Source organism: Aspergillus ibericus, assembly GCF_003184845.1.
Source record: "Aspergillus ibericus CBS 121593 unplaced genomic scaffold BO80scaffold_11, whole genome shotgun sequence".
NCBI classification, from domain to species: Eukaryota; Fungi; Ascomycota; class Eurotiomycetes; order Eurotiales; family Aspergillaceae; genus Aspergillus; species Aspergillus ibericus.
This window is the reverse complement of record NW_020292109.1, coordinates 573,834-590,032: the sequence shown is the minus strand read 5'-3', so window position 1 is coordinate 590,032 and position 16,199 is coordinate 573,834. Positions and strand designations below refer to the sequence as shown.

Here is a 16,199-nt window from a genome sequence, read left to right as displayed (position 1 = left end):
CATCGCCGGAAGAGGACCATGCGCTCAATACCGGAAGGACAACGGAGCAATTTGCGGCTGTGATCGGGTGTCTGCTCTCATAATGTCCAGAAGCGGAGAGTTTGGCAGCAAGGGGGTCTTTTTTTGATTGACAAAGCGCGCGTTCCTTGTGGAGGGTATGAGACGTCTCGTTTGGCCTATTTGGAGCGCTCAGAATGGCTGGAGGTGGTGGGACGTTACCATGGTCCAGTGGCCGCGCATATATATAGAGTCACCACACTGGGGGAATCCCGTCATTTGAGCCTGTTCTATCTAGTACTGCCAGCTATTTACGGAAACAATATTACCGAGCGACAATGGCGCCGTTGAAACCTTACCGCTGCCCAGCTTGCAACAAGCCTTTCAAAACCACGAGCGGAGCTCGCGCACATGTGGTTGACGTCCACTACCTCCCATGTCCGCAATGCCCGAAGCGATTCGAAAGTGCTAGGTTGCGAATGAAACATCAGCAGTCAGAGGGGCATTTTGAACGTGTCCGCTGTCAGCACATATCCCATGGTGCCACGGGCTCTCGCACTCCTCCGTGCGCCCCGAAGATACACGGACAATCTGTCGCACTGTCCGACGGTCAGCCGCCCTATTGCGGCGCGTGTGATCGAAAATTTGTGGACGCAACGGCACTCCGGCAACATCTGAAAGATAAAAAGCACGTGAAGCCGAAGAAGACGGCTCTCAGGCGCTGTGAGAAATGCAACAAGAGCTTCGCTTCCACGACGGCACTCAGACAGCATAAGGAGTCAGCATCCCACAGACCTCTAGCTGAATTGCGCTGCGTTGCGGAATCCTGCCGACTCACTTTCAACACTCCGTCTGCTCTGATTCACCACTTAGAGAGCGGCCGTTGCCCGTCCGGCTGGTCACGTCAGACCATCAACACCGTACTGCACCGATATGACAAAGATCGGATCATAACAACGCCAGTAATGCTGCTGGACACGTCATTCACGGGTACAGCCTTGAGCTCATCAGCGTCAAGTTTCAGCGACATCGTCTACACTCCCACAGAAGGGAGCGAGATTGACAGTGATTGGGAGATGGAGCGTTCGGTTATCGCACCGTTACCCCGAGAGGTTGATCATGGTCCAGTGCCGTACAAGCCCTTGTCCTGCCCCATGTGTTCTGCAAGCGGCAAGAAGAGAATGTTCGCTAACCAAACGGCTCTTGAAATGCATGTTTCCTCCGCAGCGCACGCGGGAAAGGCCTTCACATGCCCCGTCGCCTTCACAGCCCACGCTTCACCTACCGCTCGAGTCAAATCATTCACGACCTTAAGCGGACTCACTCAGCATCTCGAGAGTGGGCGGTGCCAGGGAGGAAAGTCTACTTTATGGAAGACAATGGATTATCTTCAAAATGAAGTGTTCATATTTGAGTGGCCTGGCAGACTCCTGCGGGGCTAGTTCTGCCGCAAGGGCAGGAGGCAATCGGATAAGGATGGGTGAAGCGTTCAACACGCTCGACCTAGCGGAATAGTGCACCATTTGTGCGAGGTCTGAGGACCAGTTATCCAGTACTTCTCCGATTCCAGGCAGTTAAACAATGTTCCTTATCGTTCGCGAGCGCAGTGCGTTGGAGCAACGAGCTGCTATGTTTGTGGTCATCCCGATGGCTTCGATTCCGTCACTTAATAGATTTTAGCCTCTGGGCCATAACTATTGGCTGTGAGGAGTCCACTAAAAAGAATTGGCGCAGCTGCATAACACTCAGACCAATATAAATGAGGGGAGCAATGTGCTCCTCAAAGACACCCAGCGCCTCTCACCCACTCGCTTCTTGAGCCTGCTCCCAGTTTCCGATCCTCAGTCCCATCAGTATCTGAACTCCCGAAGATAATGGAATCTAACCCCCCAACCCACACGTCAAGCGGTCGAAAACGACCCAGAACTTCCATTCAAGAGGCAACCGTGATCAAATATGCCGAAGTGAACCCCAAGAAAACCAACAACAATAATGACCAAGGGATCCTCAACAAAATTCAAAAATGTCTGAGTCGTGCCAGACACGCAACCGCAAATGAAGGAGAAGCAAAAGCCGCTCTGTTCCTGGCACAGAGGCTGGTGGCCCAGTACAACGTCACGCATGCAGATTTGATGGCCGATGACAACGTCGCGGACAAAGCGCAGTATGGCGGTCGGAGCGTGGTTTCCATCCACAACGCCATCGATCGCACCAAGCGAGCCATAAGGGAGACGTTTGTCAACAAGTTAGCCAGCGCAATGTGTATCCTTTACGATTGCAAATGCTATTCAATGGATAGGCGGACCTCCATTGAGTGGTCTTTTTTTGACATTGCGCCAAACACAGTCACGGCAGCAAGGGCCTTGGAAGCGGTGCATAACAAGACGCTTCAATGGGCATGTGCGTACAAGGGAGGGACGCCAACTTTCAGTTATCGCATTGGCCTTGCGGATGGACTGGTGAATATGGCCTATCGGACCAAGAAGAGAGAGATAGGTGATTGAGCTCTCCGAGGACTTAGTCTCTGGGGATAGCGATTTGCAACCCCAAGGGGGACACAACTGATGCTCATGCTGCGTCTGCTGGTCCACTGACCCAGGAACAAAAAGGCCGAATTTCCAACACCTAAAGTCCAGCCTAGACATGCCAATCTCCAAGTCGTATACATCTATTTCCAATCCCCTGCTCAGTTCCGCTTTTCTACGAAACAACAGATGTCGATAGCCCAGCACGGATAGTCGGCCTGGCCCATCATCACGGGCTAGTTCTGATCCTGCACCGGAACATCCTGATGTCTGGAATCTGTTCCAGATACGGGCTCTGGCCCATTTAGCTCCGAGTCTGTCATCGTGAAGTGCAGGGATGCTGCTTCCTGTTTGTCCTCAAAGCATCCAGACCAAAACAACGTTGATCAGGGTATAAATTCAGCATCAGCTAGCCGAGCTACCCGACTAGCTTTCGAAACATGTGTTTCGCGTGATATAGGCTTAAATTCCGGGGAATTTCGGGCCAATGATAGCGACCGGTCTCCGAAATCCGAATGCCGGCCTGCAGACGGTGGTGTCCGTTGATCTGCCTCCACCAGATCCATATAGAACATCATCTACCTGCGGGGATGTGCGGCAAGCATTAAACCCTGCCGTTAGCAGAAGCTCCTACCATAGCATCCCGTCAAGAATGGGCATCCCTTCCAGCAACCCGGATGTCAAGCTCTCATCCAATAGTCCATAGTCCAGCAGCAGCGAGTCGAGCTGCAAATTGTTCTCCTGGGCAGTCTGAGATGCAGTGGTATTTCTCTGTGCATTCTCAGCAAGCTTCGCAACAAATGTGGACCGGATCAATCGAAATTTGCGAGTCGAATTGTCCATATGACCACCCGCCGACTCATCACCAGCCGCGGCTCTAGCCTGCTGAAGATTGCTGATGAGTCGGTCCATTACCTGCAGCACGTCTATGGTCGATCGCATCAGGACGGTGTCCCAGATGGGGTCATTCAGGATGGAGAGCTTGAACAAGACCACGATGGTTCGGGCGAAGTAGCCAAAGAATGGAAATGAGATGCTGGGGTACTCGATAGCTGGGATCTCGAAGAAACGATCGATTGCCAATTTGGCGGTGGTGAGACATCCATGGAGAGCTTCCAGTCTTTGGAAGTCGGGAATGCCTTCTTTTCTGGCTCGTATAAGCCCGAAGATGCTCAGTTCGGTGTAGTATATCGGGGCAAGGAGGGTTCCTGTCTGTGGTTAGGCTAAGACTACAAAGAACAGGATGGGATGGGGGAAAGCAATCTTAAGGACGGAGAGAAAAGCTGACACTCACTCTCCTGCTGCAGTTCAGGCGATATCGCTTTCTTCACTTCATTGACCTTTCGCTGAAGAGCTTCGAGGTAAAATGGCAACGGCACGGCTGTTGATCCCCCTCGGATACTCTCCACCTCGTTCGCAATGCGTTGCAGCCGAACCTGATGGGCCAACACTTCATCATAGCGTGATTCCTTACTCTGAGACAGTACGTCAAGACATTCATCCATATATGACGTCCATTGCATAGGGTCAATCTGCGCAAGATACGATGAGACACTGGACACATTATTATGGGTTGATCAGCGTTGATGGATGGAAAAGACTGACATGGAGCTCATTACGAAGCACGCTAGCACCGCTCGGCGTTCCTCGAGTGTCCGCGTGGGTTCTTTCGAGGGGGCACAAGCACCATGGAGCCCGACAGGAAGCAAATTCGAATCTTCAGAAAGTGGCTTATTAAGACGCAGATCGAAAACGACAGTCATGGCGAGCTGCGTGACGCGTGATAATCTTGTCCCACTGCTGTGGAGTAAATGGTCATGCGCCCAAGCGAGAAAGGTCAACAGACCGAGAAGGAGGTCAATGTTGACAGCCCCCGGCTCATTGGAGAGATAGAGACGTTCGGTTGCAGTTCTTCTAATCTTTCCCCCTAGGGCAAGTTTGGTCGAGGTTGAGCGAGCAGTGACTGCCATGATGCAGAGGAACAGAAAGGGTCGCTCCTCGCGTAGCCGTTGCGCGTCGCCCGAAATATGGAGAAATGGGAAATACTTGAGCATCTGATTCCGGAATATGTCTAGTGCCTCTTGGGGCGAAGGCTCCGGTGCGCTCGAAGATACTTCGGGAATGGCAGCGACCTCGCCAGAGAGAGAACTGGAGCTGGAGATGGCCGAGGGCTGGGTGGTCTCGGAAGACGCAGTAGAGTCGTTCAGTGCCCGAGCAGCCCCGAGCGTGGATACAAGACTATCGATCTTGCCTTCCAACTGAGCGATGCGCGCAACGGTGTTGTTCTTTTGGGCATGCAGGGCCCGCGTGGAGGTGCCGGGCTGACAAGGCCTATTCAGCCGATGGCATCTCTCGCACCCCTGGCCATCTCCTCGAATGACGCATTTACATTTAGACTTAGAACAATGAAGACACGCCTATAGCCAGCCCGTTAGCGGAGCTTCGAAACATGGTAAACCGATACATACCCGTCCATATACCTGGGAACGCACCATCTTGGGCGATATTTATGACGGCGATCAAGGCCGGTTCCGACGGGATGAAAACATCCTTGTGATAGAGAAGAGGACAGGAACCCCAGGTCGGGGTTCGGCCGGCCGAATGCCGACAACTGGTTACTGTCAGCACGACTCGTCATCATCATACCGTTGGCAGATGCTCATTGGTTGCAGCTAGTGAGCGGTTGAGGGATGGACCGGGGTTCGGATACCGATCCCGCTCTTTATACATGCCAGGCAGTCTCATATACCCTCCGACCAGACCCACAATTCCAAAGTCATCACGATGAAGCTACCGGCGCAACCGGTATATAGTAAGCAGCGAGATCATCCGACAAAGCCTACAGAAGCAGGATATCACCCAATGATCGCCCTAGCCCGTCAGCCAGTGCACGTGGACTACATCAACTTCTTCAAGCTGAAGAGGGTCATTATCCCGATATCTGGTTCGCACTGATTGATTGGTTCTCTCTCTTGACTACTGACTCGTGGTAGGACCGTCGCAGTAAACGCCCTTCCGACAAAAGTCAATTTTGATTTTGCCGAGATCAAGCGCGTTTGTCAAGACTGTACTGCTGCGGGATTCAAAGCCATACCCGAGGCTGGACCTGCACATCCTTTTCGCTTCCTGTAGGTGAGCGCTGCTAGCGCGCCCCACGATCTAGCGCAGAGGCCTATGGTTTGGGGGAGATTATCAGATCATGCGTGTTACGTTTGATCCATCATACAGGACTCGCCTATTTCAGCGAGACGAGAGACCCGTTGAGGATGTGTGAGCGGTGTTTCAGGCGTGGGCGGTTGGTGAAGAAGATGAAGTCCAAGTTGCGTTGGTGGACATTCAGTTATATGTATGAGGAGGGGCGGCTCGGTGAAAGTAATTATCCGCCGAGCTCCGGGAAAGCACCATACTTAGTACTCAATCGAATATTGTTGTATGGTCAATGTTGTAGCTTAATTATGCTCTGAAGGCCATGGACGATTGCGTTTCAGGGGCAAGGCTATGCCCGGTATTCTGGTGATGTCCGTTGGATCAAGGGGATTGTCCAGGAGTTGTTCCATCATCATTATCATCGGTGTAGGCAGTTCTGGGTTGAACGACAATTGCCCCAGAGACAGGAAATCTACGATTACCCTTCGCGTCAGCACTAGCAGTAGCTTACGACTTGGCCAATATCTCTGGTCTGATCCAATGCAGAATCCCACTAGCTTACAACTCTCCCGACGGGCAAGCCAAAGACCCCTGCCTCTACCCTATGCATCTGCAATCCCGAGCAGTGGGGGCCAAAGCTACATCTACACGTCGTCTGGATATATCTGGAATGTATACGGTCTGACATAAATTCACACCATGGAAGCTGTAAATTGCCATAGTTGGGATGGAAGTAAGCCGGATCTCCTACGGCGTAGTGGGACCATACTGGCCATTGAGCAATCACATCCCATCCATCGCCTTGTGCTCCTGACTATACTCCACCGCAAGGCTGAGGGAAAGAGAGGGGAGGGGTATCTCACTATATAACTACTCCTCCCCCATCCATCCATTCAATCCACAATCCCATCCATCCTTCAACCCCTCAACCCCCCCAAAACACAATGACAAACCCCACCCTAATCCTCGCCCCCGGCGCCTGGTACCCCCCCACCGCATTCACGCCCCTCATCGCCAAACTCCCCGCCTACACCTGCCACCCCATCGCCTTCCCCTCCATCCAACAAGCCACCACCATCCACGACCTTCACCCCGACATCACCACCATCTGCATCCTCGTGGAACAAGAATCCAACGCCGGCAACGACATCGTCATCATCTCACACAGCTGGTCCGGACTCCCCGTGAACAGCGCCCTCACCGATCTCAGTAAATCCGCGCGCCAGAAAGCAGGTAAGCAGGGCGGCGTGGTGAAATTGATCTTCATTTCGGCGTTTATTCCGGACGTCGGGGAGAGTTTGATTGGGGCGTTTGGGGGAACGCCGCCGGAGTGGTATGTACGGGATGTAAGTATTCCCATTCCTTTATTGTATTTCTCCCTTGTTGAGGATATATTTTGGGAGTTGGGGTGGGCTAATTGAGTAGGAATCAAACGGGACTGTGTCAGCAAGCGATCCCTTCGGTTTATTCTTCCATGATGTCCCCGATGGGAAGCAGTGGGCCGAGACCCTCCGGCCTCATGCCTGGGCGACGAAGAATTCCCCTGCGACGGGCGCGGCGTATTTGGAAATTCCGAGCGTGTATCTGCTCTGTGAGGAGGATCACGCCATTCCGTTGTTTGTGCAGGAGTTGATGGTCGAGAAGGCGAGGGCGAAGGGGGCATGCATTGAGACGGAGAGGATTAAGACGGCGCATAGCCCGTGGTTGGTGGATCCGGACCAGGTCGCAGATTTTGTGAAGAGGCATGCGAGGGGGTAGATCGTGTTTATTTCTATGCGGATGTGACATTTGGTGGGTTTGAGATATCTATGGGTTATGGAGACAGGTACTGTATGTGTTTAATTAATACTGTTGAACAGTTGCGATAATCAGTCGGATCCGGAAATGATCTACTGGTCGTGGACCGAATATCATGACGGTATACATATATGAGCAATCCCCTGTCATTCATAGTATATCGGGCATCGGGAAGTCTAGGTTGCCGTGCTAGGCGAATCAAAGGGACAAGATCCTTGTCTCCCGCAGAAGTGGCGCATGCAGCACCGATCAGCTGATCTCTGCTGTTGCTTAGTAGAACGTCTATGTAGGTGAAGTAATGTTGTTCATGCACTGCATTCATCTACTTATCCCGTTCAACATACATGGCATTAATCATTGATCTAGGCCAGTGGTGGTCTAAGAATCAGGTACACCACATCTAAGTCTAAGTGAACGACGTATGGTCAAGCCGGCGTGAGACACACTTTCGTCCCATTCCGAGAACACAGCGTCAAGTTCAGCGACTCTTCCCACGGTCCCGGATCCCGACTCTCCAACGTCCGGAATTCCTGGGCCATCCGAACAGTCACATATCCCACTTCGGTCAGCGCATATTGCTGGCCGATACAGATGCGTGGACCGCCATTAAAGGGAAGGTACTCCCAGCGTGGCTTCAATTGCCCGTCCTCCCAGCGCTCAGGTCGGAATTCCTCTGCATCAGGTCCATAGAAATCCGTCCGTCGGTGCATCGCGTACACATTGTACGCGACCTGAGTGCCTTTAGCTACAAAGACCGGAGAGAGACCATCCTTGCCTCCTCCCAGGGGAAGGACCGTATCTTTTACCGCCAGACGCTCGTTCAGCGGTACAACTGGGTGTAAACGTAATGCTAATATACCGTCAGTCAAAACAGGGATAAAAGGATACTGGCGGACCTACATTCGTTCATACAGCACCGGAGATACTTGAGATTTCGGAGCTCCTCATACGTAGGCAACCGGCCGTCTAAGCTGACCACTTCCCGGCGCAGCTTGTCCCAGATCGCCGGATACTTGGCCAGCATGAAGAACATATTGCTCAGAAGGCTGGCGGTGGTATCGCGGCCGGCCAGCAGGACATTCATCAGTTCATCCCGAATGCGTTGCTTATCAGAGGTGCGCCGTGCCAGTTCGTGCGAGAAAATATAACTCTCGCGCTTGGTCTCGGGAATTTCCTTTTCAGGCCGAGCCGCTTGAACCGCGTCCTCAACGAATCGCTCGGCGAACTCCCGGCAGATGCGATTGCATTCCTGAGCCTTCCGATCGCGGTTGAATATACTGAATGGTCCAAGTATCAGGTTCATCGCGATCACCTCCAGGGAATAGTTGAATGCCGGGGCAAAACTAAGATCTGACTGATCCATCCGTAGACTGCCGACCGACTGTCCGAACAGAAACGCGGTAGCTGAATCCATCGTGTAGCGAAAAAAGAGATCTTGGAGGTCCACGACCGTTTCTCCGTCACGCGGGATCAGTGCGAAGAGGTCCGGAATCAAGTCTTCAAACGACGTCAAATCCGCAACCTGGTTGCGGGTGAAGCTGGGCCGGATGAGGGCGCGAGACATAGCCCAGTCGTCACCGTCCGTATCGAAAATTCCTCTCCCGAGGAGTGGTTCGAAATGTCGGGTACGGTGTCCGAGACTATAGTCCTCGAAATTGACTGATAGGATCGTTTTGATGTTGGCCGGTTCCGTGGTAAAAATGCCGGGACTTAGAATCCGTTTCGTTGAATAAGTATTTCCATAGCGATGATAAGCCTCCCGCAATGTCTCAAGGACCTTATGCTCTCCGACGGCGCGGACCAGCGGTAGCATCTGATCCAGTCCCAGTAAAAGGTCCTTGTTGGCCCTTACTGCAGGCTGGCAACCATGGCGGCGGACAAACTCGCAGTGTAGCAAGTAACGGCGGATCTTGAAGACGATCAAGGTCACAGGAATACATGCTAGCATGAGCACCTGTGCCAGGTGGAAAGTTGAATACATCTGCATAGTCGATTCGTAGATGCCACCAGGCTGTTGGTGAATGGGAACAACCGACCGCAAGAGTTACTGAAGAGCTAGCATATAAGTAGAATTCTGATGCCCTGACAGGGCTATGTCTTGCTTTTCTATCCCTCCTTCAAAGTATTGGATAGTAGACGCTATGATTCAGCATCATACACATCTGATTGGCGGGGTCGTCTAAGCAGAAGGATCGGCATTAGTTAAGAAAGGCATTGTCCGTTGCGTCAGCATTCTGGTCCAATCATCATTCATTCATGTTAAACCAGTTGTTAAACCAGTAATGTGTCCTAACTTCTACTCTCGGGCTTTGTATCTGATAGATCGATCATGGCGGCCGCTTTCAATCCGAATTCGGAGCTGTTGGGTCTTGAGCGATCGATAGGGATACTGGAGCAGTCCCGAGTGAGATACTTCATGTGCAATGAGATAATATGGGGCAGAACTTATAGAAGTCCACCAACAAATATCATCGGGTTATGCTAGCCATCTTCCACGGCCATATGGAGTAGCCGAAGTGAGAAGAAGTGGAAGTATAGTATGGAGGATGGAGACAGCGGAAAATTGATGATCCGCCGGAGAAGACGGCGGTGAGACGGAGGCGAACCATGGTTGCCATGAGCTACCGCCTGTTGTGTCTGCCGCGAACCATGGGAGCGAGCGGCAGCCGACCACCGGATGCGCGACGGGCTGGCTGGTCTTGAACGGAGTAGGCTAGGTACCAGCATCATCCCCTCCTGCCCCAGGCCTTGACTCGACCCTGTTCAGCTCAGCTCCGACGTTGTCCCGACAGGATTTTTCACCTGGCTGGCCGTGCGCTGCCCCTTGTGTGCTGTGCCGTGCGCTGCTGTGGTCCCTTCCGTTTCCTTTTTCTTCCTTCTCTCCAAGTCATCCCTAGGCTGAGGAGAAATCCCGCATCCGCCAACCATGGAGGACGACATGTCGGGGCATTATCAGATGCTGGAGGAGCTGGGAAGTGAGTGGTCCTGCGGAATGTGCCAGTGGGTGGAGGCAGGACATCGGGACTGACCGTGTGCGCGTGCAGGTGGGAGCTTCGGGACGGTGTACAAAGCGATCGAAAAGGCGACGGGAGAAATTGTGGCAGTTAAACATGTGCGTGTGACTGCGCGGGGCTCTTGACGGTGACCCAATTGACCTGTTTGATTCTACAGATCGATCTCGAATCCAGTGAGGACGATATCCAGGAAATCCAACAGGAAATCTCCGTCCTCGCCACATGCGCTAGCCCGTTCGTGACGCAATATAAGGCCAGTTTTCTGAGAGGTCATAAGTTGTGGATTGTGATGGAGTATCTCGGTGGTGGATCCTGTCTCGACCTGGTAATCCTCGAGTGACCTGTCGACTTTAGACCTCTTGCTAACCACATCCAGCTGAAACCCGGAGTTTTCAACGAAGCACACGTCGCCATTATTTGCCAACAGCTCCTGCTGGGTCTCGACTACTTGCACAGCGAAGGAAAGATCCACCGCGACATTAAAGCCGCCAATGTGCTGCTCTCACACACCGGGAAGGTCAAGTTGGCGGATTTCGGCGTTGCCGCACAACTCATCAACATCAAATCCCAACGCAACACGTTTGTCGGAACGCCGTTCTGGATGGCGCCAGAAGTGATCCAGCAGTCTGGATACGACTACAAAGCGGATATTTGGTCCCTGGGCATTACGGCGATCGAGATGATCAACGGCGAGCCCCCTCATGCCAGCACTCACCCCATGAAAGTCCTGTTCCTGATTCCGAAGGAGCCCGCCCCGCATTTGCAAGGCGACGAGTATAGCAGCACCTTCAAGGACTTTATTGCACAGTGTTTGACCAAGGACCCGGACCGAAGACCGAGCGCCAAGGACCTGCTGAGGCACAAGTTCATCCGCAATGCGGGTAAAACGGAGGCGTTGCAGGAACTGATCCATCGGAAGCAGGACTGGGATGCCGGTCGGGGCGTGACACGCAAAGTAAAGTACTATGCGGAGTCTCTGTATGTGGTCCGGAATCCAAACATGTCACATCCGCTAACGGCCTACTGCAGGAATACGATCCGGAACTTGGACGACGATGATGGATGGGTCTTCGATACGGTCAAGGCCCCTACTATGGCGATCCGCGAAGAACACGACGACTTGGAGAATGAGCCGGAGCCCGAGGACTGGGTGTGCGATGAGACGGCCGAGATGATGGACGACCTACACGTTTCCAGCCCACCGATGCCACCCAAGCATGCCGTCAACACCGCCGTCAGACGCACGCCGGCCCCCGAGCACAGTCCGTCATTGCGACGTGCCAAGCGGCGGTCCAGCGGCGTGAAGCAACCGCTTGGGGTGGACATGAGCTTCGGCAACAGCCCGTCGACCGTCCGTCAGTTCCGTCGGGTGTCGGACAAGATCCCCGCCGACGCGTCCTACCCGTCCCCATACTCCTTTGGGATGGACGAGAATTCCAGTCCCAAGACCCTGTTCTCCGAGCCCAACAGCAAGGAAGCGCAGCTGGGCCGTCGCGCATACAGCAAGGCGGTCGGGCTTGCCTGTCAGGAGGTGTTGGGCACGACGGGGGACGATGAGAAGCGCGAGGCGATTTCCCGGCTGGCGGAGGCGTGGAGCGATCTGGAAATGATCGACCCGGAAGGCCTTTACCACATCGTGAAGTCGATGACGGAGCGGCTGCAAGGGTAAGTGAGGAGGAATTCCGAACGAATGGCAGCGATGCTAATGAAGCGGCGTTACTCTAGCGACCCCAAGCTGGCCGGCCTTGTCCCACCCGCTCCACCGGCCGACTCCCCACAGAGGCCGCGACTGGTTCTGGCGCAAAACAACCCACACCTGAAAAGCCACCGGCGCCGCCAGAGTGCGGCAGTGGCCGAGCCCAACCTGCAGCCGACGCAGTTGGCGAATCTCCCGGGTCAGCAAGTGCCGGGCATGGAGCACACCAAGCAACTGTCTGATGTGCTCTACCAGCGATGGTCCGAAGGCCTTCGCAACCGCTGGCCTGGCATCTAATGCGCCCTTGCGCTCTCATATTATTCCTGTACAAAACGGTTCGGGGCGTTCATATGTTGGCAAATGGCCTTGTATTTTGCACCTACTTCTTCTTGCATAATTCCCCCTCGCTTGATATGCACTTTTGGCCCTCTGGGTCCTAATTTGTCGTTTGGGGGCTGCTGCTGGTCCATGACCAGGAACACACCAGGGTTGGTGTCGCAGCATGCCATCCCATCGGCCTTGCTTGGTTGTCATCCCCATCCGGGACAGGTTGGTTCTGGAGTTCTGAATCTGCGCGACTTTATTTCTGGTGATCATATTTCGGCGACCTTGTGTATTAACTTCGCTTCTGATAGATAGGCCTCTTGTTTTCTTTTCTCTTCTTGTTTCTTTTGGTTGGGAGGACATTTTGGACTGTGTATGCAATTGTGTCAAGTATTGCTGGTGTTGGTGTAAGGAAGGCGATTTGCGCCGTACATGTATGAGTCTGCAGCAATACATACTGTGTCGACCCTAACAGACGGGTCGGGAATACCGAGTTAAAAATAGGACGGTCATCATGCGGACGATACGAGGCAGGGGATCAGGTAATTAGCCGTGGGACCGCCTCGTGTGCAGGAGAGTTGCAGGTAAATTGTCTCACGGGGCTGTCTACCACATGAAGGATGATCCTCATATTGGATGATAATGGATATGCCAGGCCCCTTACTTGTCTCTTCAGAGGCCGCATACCACATTGGCTGTCCCCCGCATTGTGCCAACAGGAAGATACCGGCCTGACTGCACTCTCATCTGGTCACCGGAATGATTGTGGCGATCGGCCCCTGAGGGCCGGGTGAAACGAGGACTGGAGGCGGAAGGGATGCGCGTTGCGACCCGCTGGCGGTGGCATCGAAGCCGCCTTCACTGGAGAGCTTCTTCTTAGTGACCTTCACTAAGACCCGTTGGGCCATGCGCTCCCTTGGCCAGACCTTTTCTTCTTATTCCTCTCCATCGCTCATTTCTTTTTCCTGCCTTTCTCTAATTTCTCCTCCTCCTTCTCTTTCTCCTTTTCGGCCGGTGTATCTGGCTTCTTAGTCCAGACATTCTTTCTTATCAGCAATTCCCCCCTGGGTCCGGTCTGGACTCGATCTTCTTTCTGATACTCACTTCCCCCCTTCCCCTGCTTTTGGTTGTCCCCGTGGGATGTCATGATTCTGTCGCTTCAGCTCCTATAATCGACCCATCCGATCCGTCTCATCCTCAGCACGCTGGTCCGTCATGGGGGATTCCCCGGGAACGGGCAGGGCGGGAACCGCGCCGGAAACATCCCCAGCACAGCTGCAGCTGTCGTCGCCCGACCACCTCATCCACGCCCGCCCATCACCCCCCACCGATCATGATCAGTCCATCCAGCTCAAGCGGGCATCCCTCCCACCTCGTCCTCATGGAGCCGCTCGCCATGCCAAACGCCTGACCTTGAACTTCCCCATCAACATCCCTCCGGCCGCTGCCTTCGACTCCGGTGTTGCCTCCCCTGGATCCATGACGCCCGTGACGCGCTCGTCTGCCTTCCCCTCGCCGATCCCCCAACTTGGTGCCCCGCTGGCTTTTGACGAACAGGACGATGGCTCGGGTCTACTGACGGCCATCGCCTCGCAGGAAAGAAGGGTGCTGGAGCTGCGAGAGGAGCTTCATCGGGCGGAGACAGAGCTGGACTCTTTGAAGAAACAGTGGGCCGCAACGGAGAAGACAAAGAAACGGACGGAAATAAGCTATCGGGCGGAGCCTTTGATCCCTCTCCGGTCCCCCGATCAGACTCCCGAGCGCTCTCATCGCCGAGACCCCAGTCTGAGCAGCTCCGCGAGCCCCTCAGTGGCGCACGCACGACTCAGCCGGGAGCTGGAGCGCCGCCACAGTCTGCGCTCCGCTGCCACCCAGGGGACCACCGTCTCCGCCAATGGACGGCGGGTCTTCCGGGGGTCTCATACGCGCACCTTGTCGCTGCTCTCGCCGGCCTCGGTTTCAGGGGACAGCAAGACTGGACTGGAGTTGGAACCCAACCCTGCGAATGTCCGTATTGGCCGGTCTCCCCGGTCGGCAACTTTGCCGTCATCTGTGGAGCGCAGCGCCATCTCCGGCAGTAGCGCGAAGCCCACCGATGACATGATCTCGCAGTGGCGGAACACCATGCCGCCGCCGTCTCGGGAGGCGCTGGTACGCACCGGCAAGCAGATGGCATCGGACTTGCGGGAAGGGCTCTGGACGTTCCTGGAGGATATCCGACAAGCAACCGTGGGAGAAGAGGGCATCAACGCGACCGAATCCCGGGCGGTGCCGCCTGTGCGCAAGCGGGATTCCAGCTCGACGTCGCGCAGCAGAGACCGGTTGTCCGTGCAAGGAGGCAGGTCGTCCCAGGCGGGGACGAAACTTTCTGGTAAAGACTCCAAATCGGCGGACATAGACGCGTCGTTCTGGAGTGAATTCGGCATTGATACACCTGGGCAGCAGTCCCGGAGCGCTCGCGGAGCCTCCAGTACCCCAAGCGGGCGGATCGAACAGGGCGCCTCCCACCCCCCGGATGTTGAAGACAACTGGGACTGGGACTCGCCGAAGAAGACACACACGCCGTCGTCAAGCCGCTCTACGTTGGAGTCGAAGCAGGACCAGTCGCCGATGACGCAGAGCAGCAGCCCGCGCACAAGTACCAGGTAGGTGTGGTGATTTGGCGTATGTGTCCGCCGTGATTTTACAGTTATACGCTGACGAGGACTAGCTTTGGCGACTGGCGCGCCCTTCATGAAACTACTGTTCCCGATCCCAGCGTGTCCGACGGCATCCCCTGGCCGGCCATCACCAAGTTGACGCCCTCGAAGCTGACGCGTACGGCCTCGAACCTGATGGCGGAGTGGGAGCGGAGCCTCTCGCCGGATCGCAAGGAAAACTACTCGCCGGTTGATAAGGACGACAAGCGCGATTGATCACTCGATATTTTGTTCCGTGCCGTTTGACTACGGCTTTCGATTCTTTTCCAATGCTATTATAAATATGGACACGACATGCGCGATCGATGGCTGATTGGCCGAGCGTCTGCAGGCCGACGGATTAACGCAGGGTTATGATTGTTGCCGCAATACCCTTTACGATGAGCGTTGATTTCACTCGTTAGATTACCTTCTTGGATGTTTTAGATTTCGAATAGCACTAGCTTGTGTCTGCTATTATAGTATAGTTCTGTTAAATATAGCGTACGAAGAAAGGTAGACATACGAGGGTCGCGAAATCCCGGAATGTCACGTGGCACCGCACCTGTGGTCTCTTCCGTCCGCCGTAAACAAATTTCGCCGTCGCCATCTCCGCAAAAAGTCCGGGGATGCGATAGTCGGTCCGTCATCTTCAACCTTACACCCACCAGCACGTCACATAGCTCTCCTCGGACCGTCCCCACCTCATCCGTCGAGCTCCATCAGCAACACCACCACCAGCTACACACCATGAATGCTCCTGGCATGACTCCGCCGATGGGCGGTCTCGGAGCCGCCGGCGGTCCCAACATGGCCGGCATGAGCGAGCAAGAGCAAGCCATGGTGAAGATGGTACGCCCTGTGCTCCGGCCCTTCTGTCAATTCGATCTAACATGATGGATTAGATGTACGGCGCCATGGAATCCTGTCCCATGAAGACCGTCATCTCCGGTACCATGGGTTTCGGACTGGGTGGTGTCTTTGGTCTCTTCATGGCCAGTGTACGTTCCCCTCCCCCCCC

General features: G+C 54.4%; 8 protein-coding genes across 8 annotated transcripts in view; 6 read left to right on the top strand and 2 right to left on the bottom strand.

The window, feature by feature from the left end:
* Window positions 1-476: 476 nt before the first annotated feature.
* On the top strand, window positions 477-1,439 carry BO80DRAFT_453733 (uncharacterized protein; the record flags this gene model as incomplete). The annotated part of the gene is made up of 1 exon (XM_025722033.1): window positions 477-1,439. One exon carries the CDS (start codon window positions 477-479, stop codon window positions 1,437-1,439), a length of 963 nt encoding a protein of 320 aa, XP_025577363.1.
* Window positions 1,440-1,655: 216 nt separating this feature from the next.
* On the top strand, window positions 1,656-2,827 carry BO80DRAFT_23623 (DUF2786 domain-containing protein). The gene has a single exon (XM_025714510.1). It carries the CDS (start codon window positions 1,872-1,874, stop codon window positions 2,499-2,501), a length of 630 nt encoding a protein of 209 aa, XP_025577362.1. The 5' UTR covers window positions 1,656-1,871; the 3' UTR covers window positions 2,502-2,827.
* A 325-nt stretch (window positions 2,828-3,152) lies between these two features.
* Window positions 3,153-5,017, bottom strand: BO80DRAFT_471670 (Zn(II)2Cys6 transcription factor domain-containing protein; the record flags this gene model as incomplete). The annotated part of the gene is made up of 5 exons (XM_025723105.1): window positions 3,153-3,291; window positions 3,331-3,730; window positions 3,817-4,076; window positions 4,149-4,939; window positions 4,991-5,017. The coding sequence occupies 5 exons, from the start codon at window positions 5,015-5,017 to the stop codon at window positions 3,153-3,155; spliced, it is 1,617 nt and encodes a 538-aa protein (XP_025577361.1).
* Window positions 5,018-6,584: 1,567 nt separating this feature from the next.
* BO80DRAFT_463259 (alpha/beta hydrolase) lies at window positions 6,585-7,543 on the top strand. The gene is made up of 2 exons (XM_025722579.1): window positions 6,585-7,015; window positions 7,095-7,543. The coding sequence occupies exons 1-2, from the start codon at window positions 6,614-6,616 to the stop codon at window positions 7,425-7,427; spliced, it is 735 nt and encodes a 244-aa protein (XP_025577360.1). The 5' UTR covers window positions 6,585-6,613; the 3' UTR covers window positions 7,428-7,543.
* A 248-nt stretch (window positions 7,544-7,791) lies between these two features.
* BO80DRAFT_492236 (cytochrome P450) lies at window positions 7,792-9,414 on the bottom strand (the record flags this gene model as incomplete). Its single annotated transcript, XM_025723756.1, has 2 exons — window positions 7,792-8,316; window positions 8,367-9,414. 2 exons carry the CDS (start codon window positions 9,412-9,414, stop codon window positions 7,892-7,894), a joined length of 1,473 nt encoding a protein of 490 aa, XP_025577359.1. The 3' UTR covers window positions 7,792-7,891.
* Window positions 9,415-10,294: 880 nt separating this feature from the next.
* On the top strand, window positions 10,295-12,481 carry BO80DRAFT_23536 (STE20 family serine/threonine-protein kinase). The gene is made up of 6 exons (XM_025714504.1): window positions 10,295-10,441; window positions 10,511-10,578; window positions 10,638-10,805; window positions 10,857-11,458; window positions 11,510-12,145; window positions 12,206-12,481. The coding sequence occupies exons 1-6, from the start codon at window positions 10,393-10,395 to the stop codon at window positions 12,471-12,473; spliced, it is 1,791 nt and encodes a 596-aa protein (XP_025577358.1). The 5' UTR covers window positions 10,295-10,392; the 3' UTR covers window positions 12,474-12,481.
* A 1,234-nt stretch (window positions 12,482-13,715) lies between these two features.
* On the top strand, window positions 13,716-15,698 carry BO80DRAFT_500785 (uncharacterized protein; the record flags this gene model as incomplete). Its single annotated transcript, XM_025724254.1, has 2 exons — window positions 13,716-15,145; window positions 15,211-15,698. The coding sequence occupies 2 exons, from the start codon at window positions 13,716-13,718 to the stop codon at window positions 15,413-15,415; spliced, it is 1,635 nt and encodes a 544-aa protein (XP_025577357.1). The 3' UTR covers window positions 15,416-15,698.
* Window positions 15,699-15,955: 257 nt separating this feature from the next.
* The window catches only part of BO80DRAFT_351059 (translocation channel protein TIM22), a gene marked incomplete at both ends in the record, with an annotated part of 727 nt that continues 483 nt past the window's right edge, over window positions 15,956-16,199 (top strand). The window contains 2 exons of the mRNA XM_025715564.1: window positions 15,956-16,030; window positions 16,084-16,179. Of these exons, the coding sequence (XP_025577356.1) occupies window positions 15,956-16,030; window positions 16,084-16,179 (171 nt within the window). The remainder of the gene's footprint in view (window positions 16,031-16,083; window positions 16,180-16,199) is intronic.

What these genes read in the sequence shown, in the direction of transcription:
- BO80DRAFT_23623 (XM_025714510.1), top strand. Translation starts at nt 1,872, where the DNA reads ATGGAATCTAACCCCCCAACCCACACGTCAAGCGGTCGAAAACGACCC.
- BO80DRAFT_463259 (XM_025722579.1), top strand. Translation starts at nt 6,614, where the DNA reads ATGACAAACCCCACCCTAATCCTCGCCCCCGGCGCCTGGTACCCCCCC. An exon ending in CGGAGTGGTATGTACGGGAT is followed by an intron (nt 7,016 to 7,094) that starts GTAAGTATTCCC and finishes CTAATTGAGTAG; the next exon opens with GAATCAAACGGGACTGTGTC.
- BO80DRAFT_23536 (XM_025714504.1), top strand. Translation starts at nt 10,393, where the DNA reads ATGGAGGACGACATGTCGGGGCATTATCAGATGCTGGAGGAGCTGGGA. An exon ending in AAGTACTATGCGGAGTCTCT is followed by an intron (nt 11,459 to 11,509) that starts GTATGTGGTCCG and finishes GGCCTACTGCAG; the next exon opens with GAATACGATCCGGAACTTGG. An exon ending in ATGACGGAGCGGCTGCAAGG is followed by an intron (nt 12,146 to 12,205) that starts GTAAGTGAGGAG and finishes GCGTTACTCTAG; the next exon opens with CGACCCCAAGCTGGCCGGCC.